This window comes from Lampetra planeri, chromosome 7 (assembly GCF_965212315.1).
Source record: "Lampetra planeri chromosome 7, kcLamPlan1.2.h2, whole genome shotgun sequence".
Taxonomy (NCBI): domain Eukaryota; kingdom Metazoa; phylum Chordata; class Hyperoartia; order Petromyzontiformes; family Petromyzontidae; genus Lampetra; species Lampetra planeri.
Genome location: NC_136113.1, coordinates 13,259,240 through 13,286,860, shown reverse-complemented (window position 1 = coordinate 13,286,860; position 27,621 = coordinate 13,259,240). Strand labels below are relative to the sequence as shown.

At 46.3% G+C, this 27,621-nt stretch overlaps 1 protein-coding gene across 5 annotated transcripts in view; it reads left to right on the top strand.

Moving 5' to 3' along the window:
* The window catches only part of LOC144720001 (kinesin light chain 1-like), a 55,570-nt gene that overhangs the window by 8,968 nt on the left and 18,981 nt on the right, over positions 1-27,621 (top strand). For all 5 annotated transcript variants that reach the window (XM_078596409.1, XM_078596407.1, XM_078596408.1 and 2 more), the window contains exons 2-10: positions 16,896-17,095; positions 19,028-19,147; positions 19,572-19,802; positions 20,399-20,477; positions 21,012-21,246; positions 21,626-21,713; positions 21,986-22,087; positions 24,185-24,358; positions 25,238-25,337. In XM_078596409.1, the coding sequence (XP_078452535.1) occupies positions 16,949-17,095; positions 19,028-19,147; positions 19,572-19,802; positions 20,399-20,477; positions 21,012-21,246; positions 21,626-21,713; positions 21,986-22,087; positions 24,185-24,358; positions 25,238-25,337 (1,276 nt within the window). In that variant the 5' untranslated portion in view covers positions 16,896-16,948. The remainder of the gene's footprint in view (positions 1-16,895; positions 17,096-19,027; positions 19,148-19,571; positions 19,803-20,398; positions 20,478-21,011; positions 21,247-21,625; positions 21,714-21,985; positions 22,088-24,184; positions 24,359-25,237; positions 25,338-27,621) is intronic.

Here is a 27,621-nt window from a genome sequence, read left to right as displayed (position 1 = left end):
CATCGTTCTTTTCTGTCATCATTGTCCTCGTCATCATCATTGACATTGTTGTTCAACTCCTCACCATCCCAGCAAGGTCAGTAAAAGCAGTCTCACCTGACGAGACCTCGGCTTCATGAAAATCCACCAGTGGATTCCCTGTGGAGAACACCGTTTCCCCGCCACATGAATGTAGAATTTCCACCACTGGCCCAGAACTGCCGACCGAGACGCGTGTCGCCGAACCTTCAACTGCGTCAGTGGAATCTTCCACACTGGTCTGCCGTCATTATAATGTGCAACAACACTTCTTTTTCCTCGCACTGCTCGATTTTGCAACTCCCTTTTCATCATCTTTTTACTCAAGGTCATATAACACTCCAGAATTCAAGGGACATGTTTGTACTTGCATTGGTGCTCTCAGTCATTGGCTGATTTGCATTTTGGGCCATTGGCTCTGCACTCAGCATCTGCGATAAAACAAATATTATACGGTGCACGTGTATTCGTTTTAGACGTCGGAGGAATGGATTATCTTCATCTATCCCTGCGTATGTTATGTCCATTATGTTAATGGCCCCACTCATTTGGGGGAAAAGAGCCTAAAACAAGTTCCGGGAACAGACGGGAGGCAGGGGATGTTGAACTTCCTCGTGGCGGCTCGGGTATCCGGACAACCAGGAAGCGCGCGGATGACTCTTTGAAGGCCACCGCATTCCTCGCGCCATCTCAATCAGTGGACGTCATTGGTGTTGCCCTTGTTCTTTGTATAGCCGATGTTGATGTAGAGCAACAACTGTGATTTCACATTGAGGTGGTTGAGCCAGATTATTGCATCAGGAGGAGCGGAGTGTTTCACTCTAATGATGCCTCCTTCGTATTTGTGAATTCGGCATTGGGTCGTTATATGTGCCATGATCTGTTCTGGGTGACCACCGTCACACACCGGAGAATGATTAATATTCCATCTATTACCCTGTGCATGTTAAAGAGTGCAGCGGCCTCTAGTGTGGACAAGAGGTCTCTTGAAGCGCTATCAAAGTTGTTCTGCTATATCATGTTATGTAGGCTGTGTTCTGTAACATGGAAGTGATTCGTGCCTGCGCAAGAGCTCCGAGCAAACATGTCCATCTCATTAAGTGAAGCCGATGGTGCAATTGAAGTTAAATTGAGAATGAAACCCCACAATTGAGAATTGCATTTTTCAATTCGGGGCTTTGCCTGCAACAAGATACAATCTCGCGTCGTCTCGGTAGCTCTACGCTTTACCGAGCCTAAACGACCACTTGTGCACCTCTGTGCAAGAGGCTGATTGTGCTCATGCACACAAAAGCTGCAGCGCAATAGGTTGTTTGAGGACTGGCGCTGTCTGCCCGATCGTACTGTCGAAGGTGTGCCGTCTCTTCAGGCCTAGTGAGGACACGGGGGAGGTCAGTCGCCACAGTTCGAGACGATAAAGATAAGGAAATTCACTCCAGCGTGCACGTGGATAAATTGATGATTGCAATGAGTTTGTTTTTACACGCGTAAGTTAATGCATATATCATGAGAATAGGATTATATTTAAATCGATGAATTGATGGAGGGAGGGCAATGACTCTTAAGTGCGTTCGCTTGGTAAAATAAAGAAATTCTATCAGGATTTTGTGAAAGTATTCAGGCATTAAGACCATTCTTACAATACATCTCGTTTATTTATATATTTTTATCATGTCTAAAAGCGCGTTTCAGGATGATCTACAGAAGCTGTAGGCATATTTATTTTGTATTCGAACACATGGGCAGGGGACTTAACATTGCGGATGGCTGGGCGATGGAAGTTTCAGACATGGAGAGCAGCAGGGGAGAATGAGCGACCTCCCACTGCTCCACGGTTGCCTGGGGGCTTCGATAGAAAGCCTTGGTCACTGTAGCACAGAGTGCGTAGAGGGGAGTAGAATTAGATGAGAGAGACAAAGTAGGCAAGGGCGGAACCATGGATGATGACAAGGGAGTTGCACTTGAATGCGGTGAGTGTGATTGATCAAAGATTTCGTTTGTAACTACTGGAGGGATCAGAGTCCTGATGTGATGTGGTCTCATTTATGGATGCGGGTGAGAAGTCTGGCAGTGTCATTTGGGATCATTTTGCTTCTCCACACGTGCTGCGCACACGTGTGTTTTATTCCTTGCGGCTTGCACTTCAATGTGGGGGCCTGTGAAACTGTTCGGCAAATGATGATATGCTGCACATGCTGTAAGTAAGTGGCTTGCAAGTCGTAAATCTGATTGAGGTGTGGGTGTGGGGATCCCAGCACAGAAACTCCCGGGCTCCGATTGATTTTGGTGCAGGGAGAAAATCGCCGCATGATGAGATCATGTTAATATTGGTCGCTTGTGTGTGCGAGTTATAATAAGAGTAACGGTTGATCAATTAATATAGATTTGTGAGCTCGCAATGCACCTATCTAATTGTGCGAGTACGGTCAATATTTTTCTATTCGTGTATGTTGGATTGAGCAGTTTTCCATCAACCCTGCGGCCACTAGCGGCCGCTACATTCACCACAACTTTACAAATATAATATAGACTCAAGTCATCAATCGCAACAATTTATGGAGTAAAAATGTGGATATATGTACATCCCTTTTGTCAATCCACTGCTAGTTGGCAGCCTTCTTGTGCAATGCAGGTCGTGGGGGGGGGGGGGTTAGTTGACCATACTTCACCATGCTTTGTCGGTCTGAGTTAGTGAAAGCAAGGAGCTTAGTAAACGCTGTACAAAAATGCGTGTTGCTGTGCCTCCGCCCTCTTTTGCCCCGCGGCAGCCTACAACAAACTGGCGTGCATAGTGACCGCACCATCCAAGCACTACCCAGGCTCCAGCCGACTGAGCTTCTGAGATTTGACTTGATCCAGCGCATTCCAGGCGTTTTAGTCATAGGCACACCTTTAATAATAGTAATAAAAGAATAGGGGCAGAGTCTTGTTTTCCCAAAACGGTCCCAGACGCATTGCTTTTGTGATTTGCCCCGCCGTCGGCAAAAGACACTGGGACAAAGCACGCTCTCACCAAAAAAATCTGACGAACAGGAAGTTTCACCAGCCTGTGAACGGGTCCCCATATTGTATCCTGAAACGGGAACAAGCAGCGTTTGGACTGACCAGCGGACATTTAGTCCGTGTTCTGTTTGAAGCTTTGCCATGCCGTGACCTGTAAGGCAAATCATTCGCCGTCGCCTTTATTCAAGCGTCAGCACGGCTGTTTATTCGTGCAGAATTGCTGAACGGAGAACAACAACGGCGCGTTCATAAGCATATGTGGGCACATCGCTGCTCCTTTATAATAGTCACTGCCACACTTCCCATATCTCGGTGCAGTTGGTCACTTTACAAACGCATAGTCTTTCATCCCTCGGTCATTCCACTGGCTGATGAAGACCTCCCCATCCCGTGTCAGTAATGGCAGTGGTGGGCGGGGGGGGGGGTAGTTTGACCATATTTGTACCACGCTGGTCAGTGTGGGTTGGTGAAAGTCTGGGGGAGGGAGATACCCAGGATGGGGGGTGTTCGCATGATCACTTGCCACTTGATGTTTTAGCCGTGGCCAAGAATCGGAATTCGGGTTGCCAGGTTCATAGCGTAGTGCGTTGACCACCATGCCGCAACTCCATCCCTACTTTAATTTAGCATTTGTATATGGGGTCCTATTTGTACATTGAACATACAAAAATATTGGGATGTTTTATTTTTAAACGTCATTTTCATTTCAAAAGCTCACGCTTTCAACATTTAAACCAAAATGGTTTTATTTGTAAATCTGCGGCTTATGAAACTGTAAACATAACAACATGAAGAGGCTGTTTTTTGTTCTCTTCAGCGATCGTTTGTCAACATTTAAAATTTTTGCAGATGCGTGGCTTATTTTGTGAACGTTCCCATTAAAAAAATTTAAGACAAATTTGCGTTAATGACTCGAGCAGCAGACACACATCAATCAAATGCTCAATTTCCCCGTGGTTTTGATGGAAATTGAACCTTCAACTCATTGTAAATTGTCCTAGATCGTAACAGTTAGGCCGTGTCCACAGTTGCCTTGCGTGAACTCGGTCAGTCATCAGCATATAAATGCACCGTAGGTGTGTCGATATACGCCTTTACTGCATGCCCTAAATTACGACGCGAACTCGCGTACGCGCTTGCAAGTGATGGAATTCTCGTTTAGGGATTAATAAAAAAACAACTTACTGTGACTCGACTTAATGAAACATCGTCTGGCCGACAAGATCCGAGACGGAGTATCTGCCTAAATGCTCCAATACGTTTTTGTTTGTTGCGCCAGCAAATTATTATGAAGCAATAATTATTTATAGCTCTTTGACAAACCACTGCTGGATGAAGGCTTCTCCATGCCATTGTCAGTCAAGGGGGCTGTTTGACCATACTTCACCCTGGTCAATTTTAGTTTGGTGAATGGAAGTTGCCAAGGAACTGCTTTGGATATCACTCGCCATGGTTAAAATCCATGGCGAGTGACTGGGAATTTAACACAGGTAGTTCATAATGCAGTGCACTAACCACTGCGAAATCACTCCCCCTATAAATAATAATAAGAAATAGCAGGAACGGGTGTTTTTATTGCCTCAAGCAAACAGCGCTAGCCTGATAGCTAAAATAATATATTTTCAGAATAAACCAAATTTTTTACTCTAAAGTGCACAGTTTATTTTTTCAATGCTTTTATCTTGCAGCATGTGTTCTCGTATACATCTCATGAAGATATAACAGCGACTGATCCATCAAAGAGGTACATTATTTAAACGATATTCATAATAATAATGATAGCTTTAATTATTTACCGATGAAAGCATTACTATCTGACTCCAAAGCGGCCTGCAACAATAAAACCAAAAGCCATTGTAGTTCCATCCACTCTGTTTTTCCTGCGTTCATGTTTTGACGCGAGTGTTTGAATGCGCTTGTTGTTTCATGTGAGAGGAGGCTGTGGTGGCGATGGTAACAGGTGGTGTGTGTGTGTGCTCATTAGTCTATGACCAAACCACCCGGCATGTGCCCGGTCTTGTCGGACCTCAACAGCCAAGCAAGGTTGAGCCTGCTTAAGAGAGAAAGATGAGATACTGCCTGAGAATACCAAGTGTTGTTGAATTGGACTGCGAGGTGTCCAGGAGGTGGCGGTATAAACCATACACGCATACATTAGCAGTGTATTCTTGAATATGTCTTCGTGGAGCCTTAAATGTCATCTCCACGTGCGCATTGGATGCTCGGTTACCTTCCACACGAAGCCAAACGCTCATTCAGGGAATTGCTCAAACCTCCCGATGTCGCAGTATCCTTAACGATGCCTTGCTGATTAAACAAATGACACTGTTGTTATGGGGCCGCATCCTCCGCTGCCGAATGAACCCCCGTGGTGGGTGATCCTCCGCTGTCGTAAGATGATGAGCGCCCTCAAACCGGTGGGGGGGGGGGGTGTGAAAGTAATTGCATTAACTACTGTACGGGGCGGCGGGGCACGAGCTGCCTTGCATTAGTGGGATTTGATGTCGCCTGAGCCTGTCGGGACGGGCCCTGCGTGACCGTGATGTCATGGCGGGTTCTGTTTTAATTGCACGTTCTGCCCAAGTGCGTTAGAGTTGCGCGACAAAGCGGCGTCATGTTGTCACGAGAATAAGACATTTCCGCAGTGTGCTGTGTGACATCAATGGATTGCGTCGGGAGGAAAAATGCACCTGGAAGAAGATGTCACGAAACTGCCTCTGATATAACTTTAATAGACTTGTTATTTATGCATTCCATTCTGTTCTTCTACTCATATTCACCCACTCACCGACGCACCCAGCAAACTAATCCAGCAACTGAAATGGCCACGCAGCCAGCCATCCACCCACTCACCCATCCACCCACCCACTCACCCATCCACTCACCCATCCACCCACCCACTCACCCATCCACCCACCCACTCACCCATCCACCCACCCACTCACCCATCCACCTACCCACCCACTCTCCCATCCACCTACCCACCCACTCTCCCATCCACCTACCCACCCACTCACTCGCCCATCCACCCACTCACTCACCCATCCTCTCACCCACCCACCCATCCACTCACCCACCCATCCACTCACCCACCAACCACTCACCCACCAACCACTCACCCACCAACCACCCATCCACTCACCCACCAACCACTCACCCACCAACCACTCACCCACCAACCACTCACCCACCAACCACTCACCCACCAACCACCCACCCACTCACCCACCCACCCATCCACTCACCCACCAACCACTCACCCACCAACCCACCCACTCACCAACCCACCCACTCACCCACCAACCCACCCCCTCACCCACCCACCTAGCCACAGAGCTTTATTATGAAACAATCGGGGCTTTGCTTATTTACTGCAAGATTAATCGTACCGCTGTCGCTTTTGTCATAATTAGGAGTTGCTTAACCAATGCACGGCAGGCACTATTTACAGTTTTAATGATGTTGGTCTCAGTAATAAAGGTTTTAATCTCATAAGTCATGTGATCTTTGCCATTAGTGTAGACGAATAAGAGGTTATGGTAAAAGACAAAATGGGATTTTTTTTTTCTGTTGCACACAGACCCCCCCCCCAGTTCGAGTGAGCGCGATATTCTAATTGCCTTGTGCACGAGCACCGCAGCAGCGGAGATATATTAATACCGGGTCCCAAGACCCACTGGCTGGCCCAGAAAACACAGTCGCATCCCTCCTCCCATTACTTCTCCAACATTTACATATTCTAGCTGTGTTATTTGCATCATTCCCCATGCGCATGCAAAGCATCTGAAAAATGTGATGTCCCGGCTTAGAAAAAATTAGGGCGAAGAAGATAGCAACAACAAAACCTCCCTCGTTTGCGTTAATGCAGCTTCTACAATTTTAAATCCATTCTCTTCCACTCTCAAAAATTTCCCCCACAAATTGGCGTGGCTTGTGGGTGCCGTGCATCTGTATTCCGCATAGGAGGCCGCTGCCGGCCTTGGTGATGGGAGATAAGATTTAAATAAAACTCTATATTCATAATCAACGATTTTTGGGTTTAGATCGCGTTATTTATAAATGTGTCGTAACCCTCCACCACCCGACACGGCCAATCAGTAAAAAAAGTGTCACGTTGACAAAAGACAAATAGTTCACTGCTTTAGCCCACCGGTGTGTTGAAGCGTGAAACCACAACATTTACAATTTGAGTACGACGTTTCGCTGGTAATTGCATCCAGCATCATCGGGCAATTCGCCAGAATGGTGAGGCTCTGCTGTGTCTCCCGTTCTTATATAGAGCAGCAGCAGGGTGACGTCATCATTAACTCATTAACTCATCAGGTGCAAAGATTTGAGGGGGGGGGTTATTGTAATTATATACTTGATTAGTAATAAGGCTATTGTTACGATGCGAGTTGTAGATTAGTAATCATTTGGAATGTGTTCTATTGTGATTATGCTACATTAATAATCAGTTAGTGCTTGTTTCCCTTATAAGGAATTGTAATGCATCTTATTTAATAATACGCTTCCAGGCCGCACTAAGCCTGTAGCTGTCTGAGCGATTAAAGTTATTTCTGTTTCTCTCAATCTCAATGGATTCTCTAATTAGTCTTTGCCAGTAGTAACTAGTTTTACACAACACTTCAACGTTGTCAAAATCAATTGAGTGTCCCTGTTGACAAGCATGTTCTGCCACTGCCGACAGTTGTGTTTGCGATAGTTTAATATTTCTCTGGTGTTCTTTTAGTCTTACACTAACGTTACGCCCTGTCTGTCCAATATAGCATCTGCCACATACACAATTAATCCGATATACACCTTCTGTTGATAATTTAGGTAATTCGTCTTTAGTGCACGTTACTAATTGTTGAATTTTGTGTACTGTACCAAATCTTACTGTAATGTTTTGCTTTTGCAAAACACGGGCTAATTTGTCAGTTACTCCTGAGATAAATGGTATTTTTATTGTTTTAATAATCTGATCGCTTTCAGCAGTGTTGCTTTGCGATCGTGATTTGGCATTTAGTGCTCTGTTAATTTGAGCATTATTGTAGCCATTCTGTCTTAGTGCTTCTTTAACATGTTTAATCTCTCTCACTAGACTTTCATCATCTGACACTGTTTTAGCCCGATGTATGAGCGTCTTGATTAGAGAGGATTTCTGAGCTGGGTGATGATGCGATTTCGCATTCAGATAGGCATCAGTGTGCGTTTGCTTTCTGTAAACGCTGTGTGTTATTTTACCATTTAGGCCATGCCCAAGTAAAATATCCAGGAACGGGAGTGTGTTATTCACCTCCATTTCCATGGTGAACTGAATGGCCGGGTTTTGTGCATTGAGATGATTTAGAAAATCGTTAAGTGTATCTTTACCATGTGGCCAGACAACCAAAGTGTCATCCACATATCTAAACCAAAAGGATGGTTTTAATGTGCTCGAGGCAAGTGCTCTGGTTTCAAAGTTTTCCATGTACAAATTTGCTATAGCAGGAGATAAAGGAGAGCCCATTGCTGCTCCCTCCCTTTGTTTAAAGAATTCACCTCTCCATAAGAAGTAAGTGTTATTTAAACAATGGTCAGCGAGTTTCGGAATATCTTTTGGTAAATCTGTATTCTTTACCAGTGTATCAAGTAATTTAAGCGACTCGCTCACTGGAACCTTAGTGAATAGCGAAATCACATCAAAACTCACCAAAATATCATTAGGGTTAAGCTTAATATCTTTGATCATATTCACAAGATGTTCTGAATTTCTTATGAATGATGATGTCCTACCGATGTAGGGCTGTATTTGTTTAGTTACATATTTTGCTAATTTATATGTGGCAGAGCCAATTGTACTGACTATGGGTCGTAAAGGGATGCCGATTTTATGGATCTTTGGTAGCCCATACAGTCTAGGTGGTTTTGAAGCCCTTGGCTTAATTAGGAATTGCTCATTTTTTGGGATTAATGAATTTGCAATGATTGCAGTAGTCTTACGTTCCAGAGTATTAGTTGGATCTCGTTTAATTTTAATGTAGGTACTTTCCTCTAATAAATCTTTAATTTTATTATCATAATCGGCTCGTGACATCACTACAGTAGTGCAGCCCTTATCCGCTGCTAGGATTTGAATATCTTTATATGCCTTCAGCGGTGGGTTGCGCTGCACAGCGGCATCATTAATCGACGGATGGTCATTTTATTTTTACAGCCCGCATCGCCGTGGTCGATCTGGCTTGGTGCCGTTGTGGAATTGAGCTGCGTGCCTCCGTGAAATAACTCGCACGCGCGTGACCTCCTTGTGGCGCAAGTGCGCACCGTTGTTATAAGCAACGTTTGTTCTGTCCTTTTCCTGTATAGCTGGAGAAAATGTGACGGGATATTTGTTTTACAGCAGAGCCGAAAAGGCCTGCAAGTCCAACAGAGGTGCTGGATACGTACAGAGTCGTTACTCAGCTCGTGCCAGGACAGTTGCGTTCGCTGTTTTTCATTCTCTCAACTTTTGGATTATTAAAAAAACATCATACCAGTCCGAGTTAACCATTGCAAAGATCAGTTAAGTTTAATCCATCATTATCTGTGACGACGAAGCAGGACAGAGCGCCCACGTTCACAGTTGCATGGCTGTTAACTCTTTCTGTTAACAACTTCGTGACAGCAGCTGGCGACATTGCACGCTCACTCATCCCTTTAGTAATTATCAAAATTAATTAATCGGAGGAGTGAGGAGCATGGGATGAGAATTATATCCGTTGTAATAATCTCAAGAAGGCAGGTTTACAGCCTACAGAGTACAGGCCTCATTAATGCTTTATAAGTCATTAAGCTGGGGGAGCGGTGGTGCAGTGGTTCGTGCACTGTGATCTGAACCCGGTGACTTGAATTTGACTCTCGGCCACAACTATCATCAAGTTCAAGTTTATTTTATTTAACCAGGGGGAGAACTCAAGAGAGAGAGAGAAAGTCTTAATTTACAAGAGGGGCATACGTCTACCAGCCGTGGGAAATGCTCTCTAGCGCATAATCCAAATTGAACCATTTGCTGATTATTTTAGAATTTGGTAAATTTGAACTCTGATGCCAGCACGTAATGGCCTGCTTATTGAGAATGATGCCACGGGATCTTTAACGTCCACTGGGAAGCAGATGGCGCCGAGTAGCATTATTACGGTTGTTACACCCGCAGTAATAATCAGGGCAGCCTCTTGATTGGAACCGTAGACCTCTGCAACGAGCGAGTGAACGCGCTGCTGCTGTGCCGTGTCACCGCCCCATTGGTGGCGAGTGACATCTGAACCAGTTCTGCCACCACCCCCGCCCCCTTCGCCAACCCATACTAATCAGCGGGGTGAAGTATGTTCATTCAAGCCCAGTGACCACCACTTGCCTGCGGAGGCTTTCATGACAAAGGATAGTAAATAAATGTGATTATTGTGAAGACATTAAACTGTTTACACTGCCTGCCCTTGCGGCTGTATTCAAGGTACTTGTGTATACACACCATGCTTCATGGTGTAGAGCAGTTTGTGTTTTTTTAACGCACTGGATACAATATCCCTTGATTTCAGGAAGCAGCTCATTATAATACATTTGCAAAAAAATGTGCCTTAAACAGAAAAAAAGATCAGGAATCCCAGGGTACTTTGCATGCAAAGATGACCTTACCATACTTGCGCATATTTGGTGCACACAGCCTGCGTTTTTTTGTGTTTTCTCATTTCATAGAGGGGGGCTGCTTTTGTTGTGGTGTTTATGGAATAAGTCCAAATTTTGACAAATCTCACACATGCAGTTGTAAAATAATTAACTATTAGAATCTCACATCTATACTAGCAGACGTGCAACGGTTAACCACCCCCTGCTCCCCATGACTTTGCAAATCACGGTCACGATCCATTTCAAGAAGAGCTCGTGTTTTTTTTTTACATTGTAATTAAACATTGCGGCCTCTAGTGGCCGCAGGGCTCCCGTGAACCCAATACAAGCAAATCAAATCAAAACATCGATTCTCACAAATGGGATTCGATGATTGAATAGTCGGCTCGAGAATGAATATTGTCGAATCTGTGCATGGTTATACCCCCCGAACCCATGCCTAACACTTCAGCAGCTACAGTCAAACAGCTCTCCCTTAACAATAAAAGCACAAACACACCAAATTCTATTTGGCCCTCGTCTGGTTAAATAAAGGACAACCATTTAAAGGCGGGTGCCCGCCGTGCGTGCAGCGGGTCGCTGTGCGCAAATAGGCTGCGATCAACTCGCTCCAGAAGGAGACTTGACTTTTTGTCTGCTCGCCACTCGCTGCGGAACAGTTTAGTGGATTTATGTCTGCATCGTTGGCTGGAGGCTCGCGAAGTGTAACAGCTGATCCTCGAAATGTCTTGCTGTAAAATCCCCCCCCCCACCACCACCATGCTGCATATATATATGGACATTATTCACGAAGTCCCTTTTGAGATGGATGATTGTGTGCATGTGTGCGTATGAGCCAAATGCCACTGTCCCCCTACATGGTAATGGCTGAGTGCAACAAGACGACGCTAGCACAGTTGATCCTGCCATGCGTTAATAGGCGTGTGGTAATTCATTCATAAGCCCCCGATGATTGGAGATCGATTCAAGGATCAGTTATTTTTCGACCGCTTATTAGGGGCCGTCCATAAATGACGTTGGACGATTTTTGACCCCCCCCCCCCCCATTCGTCACATGACGTCACGAAAAGTTAGACCCCCCCCCCCTCAAAGATGACGTCACAAACCTCTGCCCCCCCTCCCAAAAAATATAAAACATGCTTCAAATCGCTTTAAACTATTGTCATTGTAGTGTGTATTTAATGTGGCGCTGCACTCTGATGTTGTAGGAGAAAACATTTATTTAAAAGTCTATTTAATTAAGTAGAACGTGTTTTCTATCTATATATATAAAATCGCAAATCTGTCTGTCTGTCTGTGTGTGTGTCTGTGTGTCACCGGACCATACGCAGTTTCATTGGACGGCGGTTGCCCCTGGCAACGGGTAGCGACGCATTCGCTGCGGGGTGGACGCCATTTTTAATTCCCGTTAAAAATATGCGCACACATTAACACGCGACTCTGAGGTAAATTCATCAAAGTTTCACGTCCTCTTCACTCCCCTCCCACCCCAATGTGTGCAATTACTATTATAGGGTCGGTAGATAATAAAATTATAGCGATTACACAGTATTATTGTAGCGCGGGGGGGGGGGGGGAACGGCACCCGTACCCAGCCTCAGCCGGGTGGGCAATTTAGGCGAGGCCGGAGGCTCTGCACGGTACTAGGCCTCGACACCCACCACGCGACTCTGAGGTAAATTCATCAAAGTTTCACGTCCTCTTCACTCCCCCCCCCACCACAATGTGTGCAATTACTATTATAGGGTCGGTAGATAATAAAATTATAGCGATTACACAGTATTATTGTAGCGCGGGGGGGGGGGGGAACGGCCCCGGTACCCAGCCTCAGCCGAATGGGCAATCTAGGCGAGGCCGGAGGCTCTGCACGGTACTAGGCCTCGACACCCACCACGCGACTCTGAGGTAAATTCATCAAAGTTTCACGTCCTCTTCACTCCCCCCCCACCACAATGTGTGCAATTACTATTATAGGGTCGGTAGATTATAAAATTATAGCGATTAGACAGTATTATTGTAGCGCGGGGGGGGGGGGGTAACGGCCCCGGTACCCAGCCTCAGCCGGGTGGGCAATCTAGGCAAGGCCGGAGGCTCTGCACGGTACTAGGCCTCGACACCCCACCACACTATAGGCCGTACATATTACTGCACAGCGGCCGAGGAGATCGTGCCTGGGGGGGGGGGGTCAGGGGTAGCAGCCCATCTGTGTATATATGTAAGGTTATTAAGAAATATGTTTTTCACCCGGGCAACGCCGGGTACTTATGCTAGTATTTATTTAAAGTTGCGCATTTTTATGTGACGTCACATTTCTCAAACCCCCCCCCCCCCCTCGTCGTCGCACATCGTCACAAATGTCTGACCCCACCCCCCCCCCAGGTGCGTGACGTCATTTATGGACGGCCCCTTACCGTGCTATTTGTATTTCTCATTATTTTTCGATAGCTATTGTACTCGCATCGTAACAATAGCCTTATTACTAATCAAGTATATAATTACAATAACCCCCCCCTCAAATCTTTGCACCTGATGAGTTAATGAGTTAATGATGACGTCACCCTGCTGCTGCTCTATATAAGAACGGGAGACACAGCAGAGCCTCACCATTCTGGCGAATTGCCCGATGATGCTGGATGCAATTACCAGCGAAACGTCGTACTCAAATTGTAAATGTTGTGGTTCCACGCTTCAACACACCGGTGGGCTAAAGCAGTGAACTATTTGTCTTTTGTCAACGTGACACTTTTTTTACTGATTGGCCGTGTCGGGTGGTGGAGGGTTACGACACATTTATAAATAACGCGATCTAAACCCAAAAATCGTTGATTATGAGCTATTGTAAAGTATTTCGTGCTCGTTAGCTCTTCAGTGGAACATTGGTTAGTCATTTGTACATTATCCGCGTAACCCTAAAAACATCGAATGCTACGCACGCCATGTTATGCGTGCACTGTGACTCTTAAACATCGATATGAATCGTTGATTACATTCATAGTGTAGAGTGTATGTCTGTGTTTGTATTTGTGTTTTATGAATAAAAGTGAATGTGGCAGCTAAGTGCAATCGCATTGTCACATTCATGGCTCCATTAGTGGCCTGAATGTGTCAATTGCGTATTATTCTTCACATGCAATTTGTTGTAAATAGCCGATTCTCTCGTGCACATGTCCATGCACGTGTCATTAGCGTAAGTTTTGATTTTAATCAATACATTTATACATTTTTATTTAAAGCTTTCGTGACTGCAGGGATTCATTTTCTTGGTTCTTTCGGTAAAGTCACGTAGAAGGGAAATAATAAAATAATAAAAATATAAAAAATAAAAATTCTCACGACGTTTCGACTGCAACTCAAGCAATCATCATCAGGTGTGAAATCCACAGCAAGAAAATTATCAATGAAATTGATACATGCCCAACAAACGTATTTAGTTCGGAATGCCTCGCTGAGTCCACGACTCATTCTTGTAAGGGATCGGAGCACTTGCTTGTGTGTGTATGTAATGTTGCAGCAGTGGTGGTTGCACGATCTACACTGATGCTGATGTTCAAGCTTTGCTTACCTGTCGTTAACATCATTAGAAAGTGTAATGTTAACTAGTACCTTGATTTTGTGTGAACTTGTGTGAGTCATGTCAGTCTTAATAGGTGCTCGCTAACAGCACTCCTTCCGGCAGTCTGTTGTATGGGTATACGTGCAATCTTTTAGCTGTGTGTGTACGAGTGTGGCGAGAGGATGTGCATGTGATTAAAAATCCAGTTTCACTATTTGTCACATGCCATCAACACCACAAATCGGCACGGTTGTAGAATATAAAAATTATAGTGCACCATGTTATTTTTGACACGTGTAGAAATGTGCATTACGCCATGTGTGGTGTGTGCATATGGATGGTGTTATTTCGTGTGTTCCAAAGCCAGTGTCATTATTTGTCACATGTCATCATAAGCGCTCTCTCACTAAAACGCCCATACTTTAATCTCCATAGATTATGAATGCAGCAGTGAGCATGGTCCTGCTGTTCTGGCTACAGTTTGGAGGGTGCGGTGTGTCAGAGTGGTGAGCGCATTGTACTATGAAGTCAGCAACCTCAGTTCGATTCCTGGCGATGGCTAACACCGTTGGTGAGTGACCACTGATCCCTTCTTCACCAATCTGCTGCACTGGCCAGCATCGTGAACAATGGTCAAAAAAAAAAATACCGGTATAATACATTTCATTTATTTACAATTGAAAGTGGACTTACAACTATATATATATAGATTCATCGAATTATGAAAAAAATATACAGTAAAACCTTGGATTGCGAGCATAATTCGTTCCGGAAACGTGTTTGTAATCCAAAGCACTCGTATATCAAAGCACTTGTATATCAGTTGTGATCACGTGGCGTTCGGCAGACAAAGTGTATACGTACTACTCGTATTGCAAGACCTCGCTCGTTTATCAAATTTATATTTATTTAAAATTTTACCTCGTCTTGCAAAACACTCGCAGACCAAGTTACTCGCAATCCAAGGTTTTCAAAGAATTGTGACCCAGAGTCATGACAATTCACCTGGTTGTGTAGGCTGGTGGGAAAGGACCACAGTGATTCACTCTCCCCCGGCGATTAAATGAAAACGATTGAAGAATCTCTCCTTCTTTGCACACGTGGCTGCATGGGTGACGTGAACCCACGATATGCAACATTTATTAATTACAACACATCGGTATGCAAGTAGTGCAAGCTTCGAGAATCGATGTTAATTTGTGCCTAGCAATCTGATTAGTAATGTGTACTAATCAGTCCAGGCTAGTTTTAGGCTGGTGCTCGTGTGCTTCAACAGAGCCTTGGCACAGCATCTGAGTCTGTGCTGCGGAGATCGACACTCGCATGCACACGCGGTGCATCTACCGCACCTGACATGGGCCACGCAGGCAGACCCATTAATTTTACTTCCCCTTTCGTATTGCTCCATTTAAAACTCCTCGCATCAATCTCACTCATATATATTGTCCGCGTGCTGTTTTGCGTTACTGAAGAAATAAACTAAATTCGCCCGCATCCGTCTGAAGGTTATTGTAGGCGTTTGTCTGTTTTGTGGCTGGCGCGCTCTCTCTCGTCACCCTAAACGCAGATGCATAATTGTGGCTGTCGAGCGATTCCTCGGCGCCTCCGTCCGGTGCGGCGAGCGTTCGCTGTTGTTTGTTTTATGACTCTGCCGTGCCTGGAATGACCAGGAGCAAGGCCGCCTCTCCACGGTGGTTGGGATGATGGAGGTTTTATTGCTACTCCATGCGCCGGTGTGCGGTAGGGGGGGGGCCTGTTTACAGCTTGTTTACGTTCTATAAGAAAGCACTGCCACGATGTGACTGGGGTCTCAGGGGTCACAGAGACACACTGAGCCTGTCGCTGCTGAGATGTTGGGTTCGGATCTCGCATTCAGCCACCCGTGATTTAACTCGTATCTTAATTGTGAAGAGTGGATGGTTTCGTCCCATTAACTAATGACTACATGAAACCCAGCAGATTAAATGTATTAGATTTTTCCCACTTAATTTGCATAAATTCCAGCTCTAAGAAATGCAAAATATCGGTTTGGTTGCCATGCGACAAACTTTTCTCTGTCGCAGGAAAAGTGAATTTCCTAGTGTGTGGATAGCAAGGGTCACTTGGAGGGATCTCAGAAACAGTTCTGTAATATCCGCTCCATTGGGCCCTTTTTTCTCTACGATGCTGATAGAACAACTGGAATAAATGAAATGATAAAAAAAATAAGAGTGCAGCTGCAGATACGAAATAAATAAATAACTAGCCACTTTTCGCCACAGCTGTCTGTTACGATCCTGCTCAGCCGACCAGTTGCTTTAGCTGCTCGCGCTCCATTGCCACGTGTGGTTTTAAGCCACGTAAAGGGCGCTCTACGAAGTGAAACCAGTAATCGGTTTAAAATGTGCACTGCGTAATTGTCCTTCTGCCAGTCTTTGAACCGTGTTTTTGTTTATCCTGTTTTTACAGATGACCTAGTTTGGTTCTTCCGTTGTCATTGTAGAATGACGACTTTGAAACCAGGGGCTGCCAATTATAGATAGATTCACAAGGGAAATAGACAAAAGTGGTTTCCACTTTGTCACGGTGAAGTGGTTGTGCTCTCCTCTTGTTTACACCACTGATGTAGTTGTGGAAGTTCCACGCTTCTACAATGGGGGAGGGTGGCAAGATTCCTGTCTTTATCTTTTGTGCACGTGTGTCCATACCTGCGCAGGCCGTGACTTGTGACGCGGGCAGGCCGGCCGGTGGGTTGGGGGGGCCACCACCATGTCCACGCTGCTGTCCCCCAAGGAGGGCAAGGAGGGCAAGGATGGCAAGGTGGAGCGCCTCTCACAGGAGGAGATCATCTCCGGCACCAAGACGGTCATCCAGGGCCTCGAGGCTCTCAAGCACGAGCACGACTCCTACCTGCAGGTTGTTGCCGCTCGCGCTTGAACTCCCACTCAGTCGTACGGGGTGATCTTATTTATAGAGGCCCCACTGTCGATGAATTGACTCATCAGAATATTTATTTGACTGACAGAATCCGATGGGGGTATGAAGCTCTTTTTTTCACACATGTCCAGTAGGGCGGTTAAGAACGTTACAAGAACAAACAATACAAAAACACGATAGTCATGCAAAGTACAAGAAAGGTAAAAAAATCGCCCAAAAACCTACAAATGAAACTAAACCATCCCCATCCTACCAGGCAAAGCCTACTGAGGTAATAACTTCCTTTTAAAATAATTTACTATTTGTTTTGTGGTCAATTACTCGGGGGGGCCCCTTTACAATTTGCGGCCGCCTCCACATTTTACTCCCAAATGTGGGAAACTCCCTAACAAGCCACGGCCAGCGTGATGAGGCGGGCAGTCCAGATGTCGTCGCCAAGTCACTGCTGATCAGGCCCAGACCATCCGCTCGAGAAGCCGGTTTAATCACGGCTGGCCGCAACCCCGATCAGAACCGAAGGTTTTTAGTGCCACTATCCCTGGCATGGTGGATAGGTATTTATATCCAAAATAAGAGCACACCTTCGTTGAACGTTTTTTTTTATTTGTATTATTATGACACTTCATCTGATTTATACCAGTTTTGCTGTCACCAAAGTCATGTTAGGTAAAAGATCGTCCTTGTGCCATCCACACAGGCATCAGAGAATGTTAGGCCCTGGAAAATTAAGTCAAAATAATGCTCCTGAAGTAATTTGAATGATTGTATAAAAACACTCGACGCGCTGTCCTGGAGCATTATGCATCACTAAATAAATAAATGGGGCTTTGTTCTGTATCTCTACAGTCTGGAAGACCTGTTGTCCTTCTAAACATATATTAACCATGAGCACAGTCAGGATGAATTAAACCAGCATGATTTGTTTTGAATGATTGGCTGTTGATGAGACCCAAAATGTGAACACCATTGCACATTTTGCTTGCTTGAAGAAACACTGCTGGTTAATATATCTAGAAGGCCAATGGGCCTGTAGAGGTAAAGATGTATTCTTTTTACATGGAGATAAAGAACAGGGATTGATTTCACACCCAACACCAGTTGGTGTGTTGTGTGTCAGTCATCCAGCATATTTATATGTTTTGCCCATAAACTGGGCTTAGCTGAATAAAAGTAAAAAAGAAAAATCAATGTTAAATCATGGGTGGCTACTGTTATAAAATCCCAGGCTTTCAGGGATGTTGGCTCATTGCTGTAACACAGCTTTTATGAGCCGTCTAAGCGAAGACCAAAAAAAAATTCTGCCTTGATTTGCAGTCATGTCTGCAAGATGCAATCATTCAATTTGAATTCAACCGCGCAGGTTGAATGACACCCACGTTATTATCTTATAAAATACTAACGGTAAGCCGGTGAGATTCAATGGTTATAAATTATTACCAGGGCCCATGGCTATCAGAATCTTTATCAGAATGTTTATATATCCTGGAGGAATCAGATGGGCTATAAAGCTCTTTTTCACAGATGCCCTCTATCTTGTCACCTCGCCCCCTCACCCCTCCCCCTGCTCCATCGGGAGCTTTCCCTGTCCCTGCATGCACCGGATTATTGTAAACGTTAAAGGGGACAAGCAGCGCTGGTTCGAATTAGCTAAATTATCGTGTTAAAGGTCAAATGTTTGTATGAAATCTTATTTGCATAAACTGCATATTATAGGATTTCACACCTCCATTGTTAAATTTATGGAGCAACCGGAAGAATTGTTCTTCTTATAGAATAAATTCACACTTATTGTCACCAGTCGCGAGTGATTCTCTCCGTGAGATTACATTTTATGGAGCCAGCTGAGATGGTAAAGCAGCCGCGATTCCCCTTGGCGCGACCACTGCTGAGTGTCGCTTTGCACCCCCGCAGAGCCTCGGTGACACGCTGGGATGCCTTAAGGAGGGCTCGGAGAGCGCCCTCGTGCAGGAAAAGGCCAACATCCTCTGCAAGTCCGTCGAGATGATTCGCCTGGGGCTCGGAGAAGCGCAGGTGAGTGCTTGGATGGGCGAGGGTCTGGTCATAATCGTCGGCGGAAGGGGTTGCGGCACAATGTTTTTCAGTCGTAAAAAAAAAGGCCAAATCTGGACAAATCTGATTGCTTCTCCTCTTGGGCAAAATGGGTGATTAACCCCCCACTGATCTCATCATACATACTATATATGTTGCTTGCTTCTGCTTGTTAAAATGAGCCATTATTTGCCTTTGCATGACAAAAAGTAAGTGCTATGTCAGCAAATTTACTCAGAAATAGTCCAATGCAACTATCTTATGTGGACGAGAGGACAGCCCATCCTATGGGCGCAATTAATCTTCTCTGTCAGCCCCCTCGCCTCCCTGTCAGCCTCACTCTTCCCTGTCGATCAGTGCCCATCCACACTCACGGTCCCCTCTTCCACAACCCCCCACCGCCAAGGTGATGGTGGCGCTGACGAGCCACCTGAACGCAGTGGAGTCGGAGAAGCAGAAGCTGCGGGCGCAGGTGCGGCGCCTGTGCCAGGAGAACCAGTGGCTGCGCGACGAGCTGGCCAACACGCAGCAGAAGCTGCAGCGCAGCGAGCAGGCCGTGGCGCAGCTCGAGGAGGAGAAGAAGCACCTGGAGTTCATGAACCAGATGAAGAAATACGACGACGACATCTCGCCCTCGGTGGGTCTATGCAGATTCATCTGCCCCCTTAATTTTCCTCTGTCCCTCCTCTCCTCCCACCACCTCTTCTCCCCCGCGCTCTTTCACTTGGTGCTGGTGAAACAAAATAATCCTGAAAGTTGGAATGTCCTCGCGCTCGCAGGATATGTGGATATATGGTGGCGCCGGGCCTGGGTGATTGTGTATGTATTTTCTTGTATGCATGTTGATGCATGTGCATGAGTGTCGGGGAGAAGTGGCCTCGCGGTTATCTGAGTTGGCCGAGGAGAGAGCCCAGGACCAGTTCTGGCGGCGTTCGCTACTGAGGTTAGCCGAGGATGTGAATCGAACGCAGATCAGTGTGCCAATCGCTGCGCCACAGAAATAGTTTAATGACTGTACCTGTAATCGATAAAAAAAAATAGTGGAATCGGCTCTGTGCGTTCTTGTTGCACCAAATGTTTCTTTAAATGATGTTCCTTGAACTTTTTACTGTGAGAGACTGCAATGCGGTTCAGAGAGCGATTGGTATTTTTGGCCTTGTTGATTTTGCGCTGAAACGCTGCACGAGCTTGTGCATACACAACTTGTTGACGTTTGCTGTTTGGTTTTCACAGCAAGAGGAGAAAGTGTCGGAGACCTGCAAGGAGCCTCTGGATGACTTGTTCCCCAACGAGGAGGATGAACAAGAGCAAGGTACAAACCTCGTCACCAATGCCATCATCTTCATTAAAATCATTATCAACATTGCCGATATTGTTACTGTTATCAGTGTAGTCATTGTCATCGTAATGATTATTGTCATTGTTCTTTTTATCTTTGTCATCGCTATCGTCATTCTTATCATCATCATTATTGCCATTGTCATCAGCATAGTTATTATAATTATCACTGTTGTCATTGCTGTCATGTTTATCATCATTATTGTCTTTACTTTCATCATTATCTTCGTCGTCATCACCATTTCCTTCATTGCTAGCAATCATCGTAATCATCACTGTAATTATCATCATCCTGATTGTCATCTTTATTATCACCATCCTCATAGGTTTCACGATACCTAACAACAATAATTATCATCATAACCACCATCATCATTCTCATTGCCATCTCTGTTACCATCACAATCATCGCCATCAGAGTTGCGCGTTATCAGCATCTGTCCGTACTCTGCTCAACCCACCACGTCTTCTTGCTGATACCTACCTCCTTGCGGGCATGGCTGCGCAGGCCAGCCCAGCCACAACGCCGTGAACAGTGCGGCGGCGGCAGCGCAGCAGGGCGGCTACGAGATCCCGGCGCGGCTGCGCACGCTGCACAACCTGGTGATCCAGTACGCGTCGCAGGGCCGCTACGAGGTGGCCGTGCCGCTCTGCAAGCAGGCCCTCGAGGACCTGGAGAAAACGAGCGGCCACGACCACCCGGACGTGGCCACCATGCTCAACATCCTCGCTCTCGTCTACAGGTGACGCGCGCGACGGCTTGCTCGCTCGTTCACTCACTCAATCGCTTGTTCACGTGTTCACTTTTTTATTCATCCAGTTATGCACTCACTCACTTAGTCGTGCACTTGCTCAGTCGCTCACTCATTCAGGAACCCTCTCGCTTACTTGCTCAATCATTTGCTCACTCACTCACTTTCTCTCTCACTCAGCCACTAACTTGCATGTTGACTCAATCACTCACTCGATTAATCACCACTCACTTACATCTTTCACTCAATCATACACCTATCCACATAACCACCACATCTGAATAGGGGATCTTTGTCGTTTTCCTATGCTCATACAAAGTAAACAATTCTCCGTGTTCTTCCAATAGTGCGTCACCCATGTCCTTTGCAGGGATCAAAATAAATACAAAGAGGCAGCGAGCCTTCTGAACGATGCTCTGGCCATCCGAGAGAAGACCTTGGGCAAGGACCACCCGGCGGTAGGACCAAAGCATCTTAATTTCACCCATCATCATCATGAGCCATTGTTTATCCACTTCTGAATGAAGGCCTCCTTTGGCTGCCTTTCACCCTTACATTGCCAGTCTCGTCCAGTGAGCATCATTGTATGGATCGGTAATGTCATAGTGACTTTTCAGAAAAAGTTATTGAATTCGGGCACTACACATCTAATAAGCATCTAATACCATGCCGCCTTTGGCGAGTATGCATATCTGTGCACTGCCCTGTCATCGCGCGACCTTTGACCCAGGTGGCCGCCACACTCAACAACCTGGCGGTGCTGTACGGCAAGCGGGGCAAGTACAAGGAGGCGGAGCCGCTCTGCAAGCGGGCCCTGGAGATTCGGGAGAAGGTGAGATCTGGGCTCTGGCGCGGTTTGAGCCGCGCCTGTCAGCGAGGCCCAACCCAGGGCCTCGCTGACACAGCCCGGCATTGTGGGTACTGTATTGGCTAATCTGCCAAATGGGAATAATTGTTGTGTTGTGCGTTGTGGTGGAAGGAGGAGCGATCGCAAAAGGAGGAGTATTTATCAGGACGGCTGATTGGTTGCTGCTGAGTGTGATGTGAGATTGGCGGGTGATGGCGTAAGATTTAAGAGTGGGCGATGGTATTGAGCTACAGATGGGATAGTGTACTCTTCCCCACCTCTGGCAAACAAGTTTTTTGTGAAGCCAAGAGATTTGGGTTCACAGTGCTGGCCCTTGAGGGGTTGAACGAACTTTGCGTGGATATCCACTTTGCTCGGCGTTTCGTGCTGAGCAGAGTAGCGTGCTTGTTTTTGACAGTGGCTTGCTTGTTTGCTGGGTGCAGTATGTACAATACGGTTTTGTGTTGGCAGTAATCGGTCTTGTTTGTACAACTTTCGGACTGTGCAAGTGTCACAAAGTTCTCATTCATCTCTCGGCGTCAGTCATATTTTCGGATTTAAAACACCCGTGTATCTTTTCGGTTACTCGGACAGGAGAGCAACACTTTCGTTCGTGCATCAAGAAGCATTATTATCGACAGTGAAGGGTTGGCGCATGAGAGCAATTTCGAGTTTGGTGGGCGCGGTCGCGCACTGTCTATGCCGCAGGCATGCTGTAAAAATTCATTAACCCTTCTCATTTTGACATGTACTCACAAAACTGGTTCGGTATGAGCTGCGACGAGTCACGATCTTTTTTTGCACGTTATTCATGGAACAATTGTAAAAAAACATGCGCTGAGTAAATCGAGCAAGGCAGCAGAGGCTGCTCTGGCTGTATCCGGCGTCCGGCGCTGGGAATGGCGTGGGGCAGTAGGACTGCAGTTCGCTCGCTGACTTGATTGGCTGGTCCTGCCTTCGGGACGCCCATGGGGGGGGGGGGACCCCTTTCCGTACGTCGGCGGGACCGGCGGTGCCGGCGGCTCGCCCGCGCAGACAGCGGGGACAGCGCCTCTCATCTCGGTGACGGTGCCAGATCCCCGACAAAGACATTATCACCGTGCCGTCGTTGTTAGCCCGTGCCGACGACGTGTTCGCCTCTGGGCGTTTTGTGCGTCGCAGATAAAAGATGAGGGTTGGGTTCATGAGATGATTTAGCGCCACGGGTGTGCGACAGAAGTTGGGAAATGGGTTATGTTTGTTTTTTTGTGTCGTGCTGTCTGTGAAACGGCTCGGGGTTTTTATTTGGCTGAGCCTCACCTGCCGTGCCCGTTTACCTCCCACACCTTGTGCCGTCCATTTCATATGAGCCGTGTTTCATTTTCTTGAGGCGTGGTGTCTTGCGTGCGTTGTCACTCTTATTATCATAAATAAATAGTGATGAATAAAAATCGCACCATATTTTTTTTTTGGATCCTGGGAGTTTGAGGCTGGTTAGTACTCGGATGGGTCACCACCACCAGGACTTGAGGCTGCGAGGTTTGGCCAGGAGATGCCAGTGTGTTTTCTCTTCGGGTTCTCTGATATCTTCCCACATGAAGCCAAACACTCGTGAATGGAAGTCGCCAAACAGCTTAATTTAGGACTATCCCAAATGAGTCAAGTTTAATGGGTTAATATTAGGCTTTATTATTATGATTCTCTATTATTATGCCATTGTAGGTATTGATATTTGTTCAATTCTTTTTTTTTATCAAGGTCTTCCCTTAAAAAAAAAAATTCTTGTCTCCATGGGCTAAAACTTTTTATGGGGGTCGTTGGACCATACTCTCTCATGCTGGTCAGTGCACGATGGTGAATGGCAGCTGTGGGTGCCCGGAACAGTTTCAGATAGCACGCACCAGCGATTATAATTATTGGCCATGGCCAGACATTGAACTCAGGTCATCGGGTTCATAGCGCAGTACGCTTCCCACTGCATCGCCGCTCCACTGGTTCAAATCAATGCAGTCAATCGATCAAAATTAGTGTCGGCGCCAGTTTTGAGTTGGCTCGCGGACAACCGCAATGATTGCGTATCCTGCTATGTCGTCCTTCCACCAGGTGCTGGGCAAAGTGCATCCGGATGTGGCCAAGCAGCTGAACAACCTGGCGCTGCTGTGCCAGAACCAGAGCAAGTACGAGGAGGTGGAGCACTACTACCAGCGCGCGCTCGACATCTACCAGAGCCAGCTGGGCCCCGACGACCCTAATGTGGCCAAGACCAAGAACAACCTGGTGAGCTGGCGCTTACTTACCATCGCACTCCTTCGGTCACTCGCTGTCGCTCGTTGCTCGCTGTCGCTCGTTGCTCGCTTGCTTAGTTGCGTCCTCACATTCACTTTGGCTCCACGCCCTCACTCGCTTGCCTTGCACTCTTAAGGTCACCTGCTCATTCCCTTGCTCACTCATGCGCTCACTCTCTCATTTACTCATTCTCTCACTCGCACTTTAAGATGATTTCTTATTTGTTCGCGTATTCGAGCATTCACTGGCTTGCTTGTGCACTCATTTTCTTAACAACTCGCCCATTGCTCACACATTCATTTGCGCTCACTTGCTCATACGCTCATTCTCTCACTCATTCACTCATTGACTCACTTGCTCATTTGCATTGCCATTCTTTCATTTACTAGCTTTCACGGACAATCACTGGCTAACCCGCTCGCTCACTTATTGGGCGCACTAACGGGTATCCGATATCAGTGTGGTCTGCATAACATTGCTTTTATTAATCTTCACCAGACTTTATACAATGTCCTCATTGTTTATGCCATTACACATTCTGCGCTGCTATGGTAGAGTAGCACCACTTCACGGTCGTGTGGCTTCTCACACCACTGTCGAGCATAAATGAGCAGAGTCAAACCATCCTTTAACTGAGGGCGGCCACCCATTCGCAGAGCAAAGAGCTCACCTTTCTACAATGTGTAGATTATTTTGTCGATAACATGTTGTTGTTGTTTAAGTGTACTCAACATGAAGTATAAGTGCCTGCAACATCAATGCTGTTTGGTAATTCCTTGAACTTTTTGTACCACCCTTGTACCTCCCGCCGCAGCGATAACCGTGTGTATTTTCTTGCACATGCATGTGCGCATGTTCTGCCATTCGCAGGCCTCCTGCTACCTAAAGCAGGGCAAGTATAAGGAGGCCGAGGGCCTCTACAAAGACATCCTGACTCGCGCGCACGAGAAGGAATTCGGCTCCGTCGACGGTACGATCCCTTCGCACCGACCGCGTATCGAACGTCACCGGAACTGCGTTGGCCTCGATGTGCACCGCCGCACCCATCACGTCGGCTCTCATTTCACACGCAGTAAATAAATGATGGGGCAATCGTTTTGTACCCTCTTGTTTGGGTGTTAATTCTCTCTTGTCCTGGTTGGTTCATTAGCCTGCACTTAACATTCGCATATTGGTTGGGCTGAGCAAGCGCGGGGGGCAATTGTATTTTCATTACCCCAACTTACGCCTTCGCTTCATCAAGTGACCGTGCCCGTTCCTTCAAAATTCATGACATGACCCAGGAGGCGGCGGTCAGAGCGCTGAGCTGGCACTGCTGCGTTCCTGGGTTCCAATCGCTGATTAAACCGGGTTTTCTCGCATTGCGAGTTCATGGTTTCAGCCCTGTCGTGAAGGACTGCACAACAATAAGTAGCATAAAATGTATCGTTCGGTAAACATAATAGCACAATCGGGATAACATGGGGAAAATGCACAAACACTTTAAAAATGGACAAATCCATCACGTGACCTCGCACAAGCGAGGTCAGCGTGGGATGTCAGAGGTGGACCAGTGTCTCTGGTCTTAGATCCCGGAGGCCGCATCACTTAGATCTTTGTTTCGAATGTGAGATTCAGCCGTCCGTGATGAAACTCGGTTGAATGACTTTGACGGTCTTTGCCTGGTTTACAAATGACGACACGAAAACAATCTATCCTGCTTCTTGTTTTTCACATAATTTGGCTAAACTTTGAGAATACACAAATCTGTACAGATCCAACAAGTATTTCCTTCTAACAGGGCTAACTGGAAGGTGTGCCACCCCTAGAGTGTAGTAGAAAAGGTGATTTGAAGGTATCTCAGAAGTAGTCAATGAAATGTCATTCTGTAGCCCCAGTATCTGATACGCATGATGATAGCGCTGCTCTGCAAGGTTCCTAAATGGACACTTTTATCTCGTGACATGACGCCGATAGCCACATTTGTTATAAAATCGGAAATAAACATGAACGCCATCGCGATTTCCAAGAAACCATTCGCGCGCAGCGTCTCCTCTCAGGTCGTTGTGTCCATCGCAGGGTCTTTGGAAACAACTTTTCAGCAGAAGTCGACGAACTCTGATCATTTAGCCCACAGAGATGACGGTGCTGGTGGTTTTAGCGGTGGTGGAAATGAAATGGTGGACTGACTTTGTGGTGAGCGTGTTGAGCGCTAGACCACCTGACCTTGTATAGGTCAGCCTGCTGGTGCTGCTGCTAAGACCTCATTGGCCAAGGACAACCGGGCCACATTATACCCTGCAGTTTGTATCAGTTTTTGTTTCAATCTTTCACCGAAAAGCATATTTCCGATCAAAGTCACACACGTCATAGTGTCACTGGGTTTCCAATTACAAGTCAGGATCAATTATTCCACTGATATGCATTATAAAATTCAGACTAATTTTTTCCTCATCATTATACATGCCCAGTGGACGTGAATAGTTACGCGGCTCTTGATGAGGATAATTGGTTTAATAGGAGGTTTAATGTTTTATTCATTCAAAATTTAGCAACGCCTTTTTTTACTCATGTGAACAACACGCATTCGAGCAAAAAAGCAAATTGTAAACCCATTGAGCGATTGTTGCAATGTTAACGTAATTGTACAACTTGAAGAACATCGCAATTAAAATTTTTAAAAATCCAATCTAATGAACAATCTTAACCATCAAAGTGATTTTATTTCACCCACTTGTTTTTGCAGATTGAGGATTATTTTTGGTTGTAAGGAAGCACGAATTAATTTTAATTATTCACAGGGGAAGTGTGAAACGTGAATATTGCACGGTCTCGTGAGATGGCTGCCGGCCCAGCGGGGAGTGGTGATGGTGTCGCGCTGTGTGCACCATACGGTGACATCACCACCCTGCGCTATGAACCTGGCGAACCGGGTTTGATTCCCGCTCACGGTCAACGCCAGTGACGATTATCCGAACCAGTCCTGGGCCTCCCCTAGGTCGACTCAGCATCAAATGAGTACCTGTTGCGGTGCGTAAACATCGCCACTGGGGAAACAAAGGCGGTCGGGCGTGGTGCTGGCCACCCACTTCCTCGTGTACCGTGCCGGCCTTCATAGGTGCTCGCTAACAGCACTTGCCCCTACAGTCTGTCAAGGCTATGCGGGGGGTCTTTGTGTGTGTCGGGGGGTAGTCAACTCAACCTCAAATGAGTACCGGGTGTAGTGCTGGCCACCCACCCCCTCGTGTGCCGTGCTGGCCTTCATAGGTGCTCCC